We start from the raw sequence: 6,774 nt of genomic DNA, 5'->3' as shown, positions 1-6,774 counted from the left end.
CAAACCAGTGAGGGCCGAACTAGTACTCAGGTGGGTGACCACTGGGGAATCCTCGGTGTTGTATGTTTTTTATTTTTATTTTTTATTAACCAGTAAATGGACTTCACTTTTTTCCAGGTCCTTGTCCCTCGTATGCGCCAGCCAGGCCATTTCACTACTTGGGAGGGCCCTGTGCATAGTGGAGCTGGACGCCCGCCAGAACGGACGCCAGGGTCCCGAACACGACGGTGGCGACGAAGATGACGAGCCCGATCCAAAAGGTCCAGTACTGCGCCGTGTTGCGGCTGTCGCGCCAGATGGTGGTCCAGTTGCGCGGCGGGTCCAGGTACTCGGAGGCCAGGTCGAGCAGGCGGTCGTGGTAGAAAGTGAAGGACCGGAGCTTCTGCCGTCGCCGGGGTTCCCAGTCGACGTCCTCGGGGTGGTCATCCGCATCGCGTCGGTCTGATAATGCAAGCTGGGTTTCTTTGGACAGGAGGGGCTGCGTGTCGTAGTCGCCGGGAGGCAGGAGGAGGTAGAGACTTTTAAGTGTCTCCTCGATCACTTCGAGCGGCATGGGGAAGAAGGGCGGCGGTGTTTCCGCCGGCGTCGCCCCTGTCGTTGTTTGTCTACCTGCTGTTGCCGGCGCTGTTGTTGTTGTCGTCGCCGCTGCTGCTGCCGTTGTCGGTATGCCTGCTGTTGTTGGTGCCGTTGGCGTCGTAGCCGGTATCTCTGGCGCTTTCCCCAAGCCATCAGCGGGCTGTTGGGTCTGGACGGGAGGTGCGGCCATGGGGGCGGCGGGTTGGGCACCATCAGCGGCAGCGTTCCCTTGGCTGATGGCATCTGCGGCGATATCCTCGTCTCTATCGCCGGTGACCGGGGGAGATATTGGTGTTGTGGGTGCGGGTCCCTCCTGCGGTGAGCCGGCCGCTTGGGTGTCGGCTGCTTGACTTTCATGCAGCGTACTCGTGAGAGGAGGCATGCTTACAGTAGTTGTCAGTGTCTCGCGAGGCGCGTAAGTCCTATTGGCTGTTTCATCCACAGCGACGGCGGGCACTCCAGGGGCCAGAGGAGCCGTGGCGGTGGTTTCTGCACTCAAGATCTGCTCAGGGAACAAGGTACCAGTTCCCAGAGGTCTTGGGGCGACAGGCTGTGGAGGGTGACTGTCGGGGGAGTCGGGATTCGCCGGGTTCACAGCAACAGCTGCCGTCTCGGCGGCCGGACTGGGCGCCGGTGCCGCGCGTTGAGGCAAGTCCCCTAGCTCTATGTGTGCCTCTGGCCCTTCGGCCGGTTGAGCATCGGCAACGGCTGGGGCGGCGGCAGGCCTAGAGTCTCTTCGTTTAAACAGCCTTGTGATAAAATCAAGTGGTCGCCGGGCAGGGGAGCTAGGCTCTACCACTGTCCCTGGTGCTGTTTCTATTGCAGTTTCTGGTTCCGTCCCTGGTACCGTGGTCTGTGCCGTGGCCGTATCGTGGCCGGTGCTGTATTTGGTTCCGGGGCATTCGCCTGCATGGTGTCACCATCAGCGGCCTCCTCGGGCGGCGCCGCCGGGTCCTGGCCCCCGTCCGGCTCCGGCTGCCCCTGCCTCCCCTTGGCCATGTTGTACGCATCTATAAGCCACCAGTGGTAGCTGAAGAGCAGCAAGGTCCTGATGGATCCGGTGCCCAGCCGAGACCTCCGGGCTTGTTCGGTGCCCTGGACCAGCACCAGGTGCTCGTCGAGGTACGACCCCCACTTCAGCTTTATGTTGGTGAGCCGCCTCAGGTTCGCCGCCGTCAGCGGCGGCCGCAGGCGGGCCTCGATGGTCGCGCTCTCGCTGAGCGCCTCCGCCGATAGCGGCGGGACCGCGGGCCCGCCCTGCTGGCTGGGCATCGGGTAGAACGCGCCCCTGACGGAGGCGCGGAGCTTGACGTCTCGGCCGGCCCAGTTTGGCCGCATGGATCGCCGGTTGATCATCGGCCAGAGGGAGATGGCGAAATGAGCTGCTCTGACAAAGGGATAGAAGGGACCGGAAGGCGTCGTTGTTATCGTGTAATTCCTGGAATTTGACCCAGCTCGAGAGCATTAGGCTCCAGGACTCTTTGAGGTTCCAAGGATACGGCTTGTCCGGAGAATACATGTTGACGTAGCGGTCCAGCTGAATGTACAGTGGGCTGGTTTTGAGAAGTTTCCCCTCCAGTGGTCTGTATATCCGCTTTCTCAACAGGTCCATGTGTCTCCGAGCGTCTTCCATGCCGGCCTGCCAGTGCAGAGGGGCGGTCGACAGGCGTTGGCGGCAAAGTTCGAGTTGCTCGTACTCGGCCCATTTTGTCTTTTCGAACTCATGCCATTCAGAACCGAAGAGGTAGCAGTCCAGGTCATCATTCCGGTACGAATTTCTCCATCGTTCGAGGCTCGCTCGGAGTGCTTCGGCCGAAGGGCTGTTGGGGGTCGTGGCAGAGTCTTCTGGGGAAACAGTTGACATATCTCGTAAAGAAATTGCGCAGGATGAATCCGGCGACCTATGGGTAAAACGTGGCTTAGCAGATGTTTCTTCTTGCGACGGCTTAAGGTAAATCACCGCGAAACAGGGCATCACACCACCTTTTCTGGCCGCGCCGCGCCTCCCTTCCAACGGGAAAGCGGTCCACCGCGCTGTGCTACACAGGGGGGATTATCGGATTTGCGCAAGCGAAGACGGCCTGCAATATAAGGTTCCTTTGGGTAATTATCAAACCAGCTAGGCTACGTCCTAGGAGAGAGAATTGGCAAACGAAACTGCCCAAAAAAATTGACGGTTTTTGCTGGTTAATCCCTAAGCAATCTGAGCTCAATAGCACTTGAGGAAATACTGCACATGGCAGATCCGATGGGAAGCCGGGTGACCAGCTGGCAGGATGGAGGTCAGGCTGGAAGGGGGGCGGGCCGGGCTGCTTGAGGCCGGTGGCGTCGCCATGCCTGCCCACCCAGCCCGGTCAGCTCATCCATTAGTGTCAGGCTGCCTCCCCGGCATATTGCTGCGCCGTGCTGCCTGTCGACCCAAGCCACTCACAGGCTGCAATTTTCTCCATGTGCAGAAAAAGCTGAAAAGGCAGCATTTCCTGCCGTTCCCCTCCAGCCCACGTTGGTTCCACAACTTGAGCACACCTCAAAAAAACCATGGGTGACACGAGCATCGCCGGCCCAGAGGGCACCCTTTTCGGGGCGATCGGCGCAGTCTTGGGTTACATCGGCGCCGAAGCCGTTATGGTACAGTCCATCGAACAGCTCCTGTGGCCTCAGCGCTCCTTTTCACATTTCACGTTCGCCTCGCTGCCTAAGCTGGCCCTCCTCCTCCCCATGGGCGGCCCTCTGCACAAGGCCGCCCTTCTGATGCTCGATAGCGCTTCCGAACACGGCCTTTTCAGGGGCAAAAATTTGGGCCACATGCTGGGCACCCCCTTTTTCCCGCACCTGGCGTGGACCTATACGGTGCATGGCAACGACGGCGCCGCCAAGTCTGGGCCGCAATCTCTGCGGAACTGCCTCTGGGCGCGCGCCATCTCTCGGCTCCCAACCCCGACCTTGGACGACGCGAAGCATTCTGGCCTGGGGCCGAACAGCGGCTCCGCTGCCGAGGAGGGCGTCACCGCCCGTCGACCTGCTGCGCCCGTTCGCTCGATGGTCGCGGTCAGCCACCTGACGCTGGCGCGGCCGACGGCGGCCGACCTCGCGTCTGGAAACCTGCCGTTCGTGTCAGAGGGCACCGGGTCCCCGAACCTCCGCGTCATTTTGGCATTGGTTGCCACGGAGTTTTCGGCACTACTAGTGGCCGTCGGGGTCGCCGCCGCCTTCCGGACGGCCTGGGCCCTGCTCTGGGTCGCGCCCCTGATGCTGCGGCTTGCGAGCGCCTTTCTCGCCCTGCGGCGCGAGCCGCTCGAATCCCTGGCCGCCGTCGCGCCCGACGCTCCCGTCCGCGACTTCGAGGTGCACTGCCCCACGCAGTCCGGGTCCGGCTTCCTGCTCATCACGGGCGCCCCCGCGGTCGTGAACCAGTTTATGCTCCACTACGGCCACCCGGTGCGCAGCCGGCCGCGGGAGCTGGCACAGTTTGCCATCGTCGTCGCCTTGGGCCTCTTCTTCCCCGTTAGCCTTTTCTGCTCGCTCCTCTGGATGCAGCCGGCGGAGCTGCAGTACGTCTGGCTGTGCTACCAGCTCTACGTCGTCCTGGCCATGTATACGGCCCGCTACGCGACCGACGCCCGCGACGCCGCCGACACGGCAACGCGCCTCGCCCGTTGCTTCGGGGCCGGCGGCGGCCAGGGCGCGCTTCTGTTTGGTCATAGGAGAGGCGGCGCCAGGACGGTCAAGGCGAGCCTGGCTGTGACCTATCATCTCCGGTATGCGGACGGGCAGGAGAGAATGGCGGAGCTTCTCCGTCGAATAGATCCGGTAGTTCTCGCCCCGTCGAAGGCTCTGGTCACCGTCGCACACTCACCCTCGCCCTCGGCGTCTAACAGCGGATGAGAACTTGGACGTGTCTATTGCAATAGCTGTGCGCATGTATTTTTGCTGGCAAGTATAAACTCAAGTATGAAATCTTCTACATTAGGCCAGGTAAGGCTACGATTGAGCAATACTATTAAAGTTTGGTTTAGAGAACAATGAGTAATGTGCTGTGAGATGCGCTACTCCATGGGTACACACCCGATATTTATAGACAGAATTATTTTGCTTTTAACTATGGAAAATGCTCATGCCGGTGAACCGAACCAAGCAAGGCTTAACTAGACAAGGACACCTTTGAACTCTTGGAAGGACCCCGTGGCCTCGGATTTCCACGTACAAAAACCCGCACGCCTCTAGCAGTACTGCACCCTATCCTCTCCTGGATCGTCTGGACGGACAATGACACCCAAGGTCGTCGCGCGTCTGTCGTCATGCTCGATCGTGAACCGGCCCAGCACGATGATCCGTATATCCTCATCCTCTGCTCTTTTGGCCAAGGCCTGCATTGACCTGATGGGGTCCGGGGCAGCCTGATTCAGCGCGTCGCGCGCTCGCGGCTGGAAAAGGTTGACGCCGTCAAGAGGGCCCTTGTCCATGTGGACTGAGCATGTGGGCGAGTTTGCAAAGGTTCCATGTATTTCCTGCAGCTCCTCCTCGCACTCGTCGTCGGTTTGCACCCCCTCGGCCGACGGCGGAGCCCTCCTCCGCGACGGCGAGGAGTTTCGCAGCAGCTCCAGGACGTCGGCCGGGCCGACTGAGCTGCCTTGCAGGTGCATCTCGGCGTCGCTGCCCGTCTCGAACCACGCCTTCGTGCGGAACCTGTAGTCCTTCACCTCCCGGATGTTGTAGAAGTCCTTGGGCACAAGCTTGGTGAGATCGTACGGTGCTCTAACTCGCCCGCGCCTGTAGCCATGGCCGGGGTCGGAAGCCGCTGGCTCAGGCACACGTTCGCCAAATAAAGGTTCGAGCCCCAGCAAAGAACCGGCCAATTCAATGGCTTCCAACACCAGCAGATAGAACTCAAACAAACCCAAAACAAGCCCGTTAGAAAGCCTGCTGTTAGGATTTATGAATATCGCCTTCTTCTCCCAAAACCAGCGGTATTGTTGAAGGTACGGTTGATTGAAATCGAAAGGCTGTGAGCGTTGGAAGGGGCGGTGTTTTGTGATTCGGATCTTTTGTTGGCGAACGCGCCTGGTAGGCAGTTTGTCCTTGATCGGCAGATCGAAATGCCAAGAGGCAAACTCGCGAGGTAGTTGGACCTGGTGGACGAAGGCCTGTGCGGTGAAAGGCGACTTGCCGTTGATCTCCTTCCAGAACTCCCGCTCCAGCTTCTCCAAGCCATGGCGATGATCCAGCTTCAGGCTGAAGACCTGCATGATGCCGCACACCTCGTTCTCTCTGTTCGACACCGTGCGGTGCGGCACCACGCCGAGCAGTGCGAGCGGGTTGAGAGCGCTCAGGGCTCGATGCCCGAGTAGCGGAGATTGCCGTAGAACGTGTAGCTCTGGGGGCCGTGGAGCAGCGTGTCGACAAGGTTCATGATGGTCTGCAGCATCACAACCTCTGATTCACCGCCAGGCGACGCCACGATGGAGACGCTGTTGCCGGACCTGGACAGCACCTCGGCGTCTTTGCGCAAGAAGGCCTCCTGGAGCGTCCACAGCGAGCTGAACCACTTGGACTCGAGGAGCTTCCTGAACCCTTCGGGCCCCTCGGGCCTCAGCTGCTCAGAGTGTCGATATTTTGCCGCAGGCCCGTCGTCGAGAGGTCGTGGAGCCAGATGTGCGCCTTCTGCGCCCCCTTGAATATCCCCACCTAGTGGCCGATCTCATCAGCGAGCTCGTCCTGCAAGACCCGGTCCGGAATCTTGTAAGACCCGTCGGGGCCTGGGGGATGCAGGCGACGTCGACCCACACGAAGTCGGCATCCCTCCCGACGACCTTGAGGATGCGTCTGAACAGGTCACTGCTGAACCCGCCCTCGCTTTCCGTCCTGATGCTTGAGATTTTCCATTGCAGGCCCCTGACGTTAATCTAGGTCCCTTCCTCGTCTTTGTTGGCGCGAAAGCGACCCCAAGTGTAAGAGATGATGGTGTACTTGGGGTCGCGGACGGAGCCGTACGAGCGGCAGCCGTCCCTCCATGCGAGTGTGGCCCGCCCAGTCGGACAGCCGGCTACAGTACCCGCGCTCCCTCTTGACCGGTTGACGGAAGCAGGATGTTCTGGTGGTACAAGAAGAGGGGCTTGGCTTGGTTACTTTTATCCCGCCCGGTTACATTGAGGCTTGCCGCGATTACAAAAAGGCAGTGGCCTGCGGTAAAGGCAGCCA

The 6,774-nt window shown here is 60.4% G+C and overlaps 4 protein-coding genes across 4 annotated transcripts; 1 reads left to right on the top strand and 3 right to left on the bottom strand.

Moving 5' to 3' along the window:
- Positions 1-154: 154 nt before the first annotated feature.
- Positions 155-2,825, bottom strand: GGTG_00743 (hypothetical protein; the record flags this gene model as incomplete). The annotated part of the gene is made up of 2 exons (XM_009218494.1): positions 1,424-2,825; positions 155-1,301 (listed from the first exon to the last, which is right to left on the bottom strand). Exons 1-2 carry the CDS (start codon positions 1,930-1,932, stop codon positions 155-157), a joined length of 1,656 nt encoding a protein of 551 aa, XP_009216758.1. The 5' UTR covers positions 1,933-2,825.
- A 196-nt stretch (positions 2,826-3,021) lies between these two features.
- GGTG_00742 (hypothetical protein) lies at positions 3,022-4,658 on the top strand. Its single transcript, XM_009218493.1, has one exon. The coding sequence runs from the start codon at positions 3,115-3,117 to the stop codon at positions 4,459-4,461; it is 1,347 nt and encodes a 448-aa protein (XP_009216757.1). The 5' UTR covers positions 3,022-3,114; the 3' UTR covers positions 4,462-4,658.
- Positions 4,659-4,796: 138 nt separating this feature from the next.
- GGTG_00741 (hypothetical protein) lies at positions 4,797-5,822 on the bottom strand (the record flags this gene model as incomplete). Its single annotated transcript, XM_009218492.1, has 1 exon — positions 4,797-5,822. One exon carries the CDS (start codon positions 5,820-5,822, stop codon positions 4,797-4,799), a length of 1,026 nt encoding a protein of 341 aa, XP_009216756.1.
- An 80-nt stretch (positions 5,823-5,902) lies between these two features.
- GGTG_00740 (hypothetical protein) lies at positions 5,903-6,588 on the bottom strand (the record flags this gene model as incomplete). Its single annotated transcript, XM_009218491.1, has 3 exons — positions 5,903-6,261; positions 6,323-6,479; positions 6,568-6,588. 3 exons carry the CDS (start codon positions 6,586-6,588, stop codon positions 5,903-5,905), a joined length of 537 nt encoding a protein of 178 aa, XP_009216755.1.
- Between the last annotated feature and the right edge of the window lie 186 nt (positions 6,589-6,774).

The sequence above is a fragment of the Gaeumannomyces tritici genome (assembly GCF_000145635.1).
Source record: "Gaeumannomyces tritici R3-111a-1 unplaced genomic scaffold supercont2.1, whole genome shotgun sequence".
NCBI lineage: Eukaryota > Fungi > Ascomycota > Sordariomycetes > Magnaporthales > Magnaporthaceae > Gaeumannomyces > Gaeumannomyces tritici.
This window is presented reverse-complemented; position numbering and strand designations above follow the sequence as displayed.

Bases quoted from the DNA above. Each gene is read 5' to 3' on its own strand.
- GGTG_00742 (XM_009218493.1), top strand. From the start codon at position 3,115: ATGGGTGACACGAGCATCGCCGGCCCAGAGGGCACCCTTTTCGGGGCG.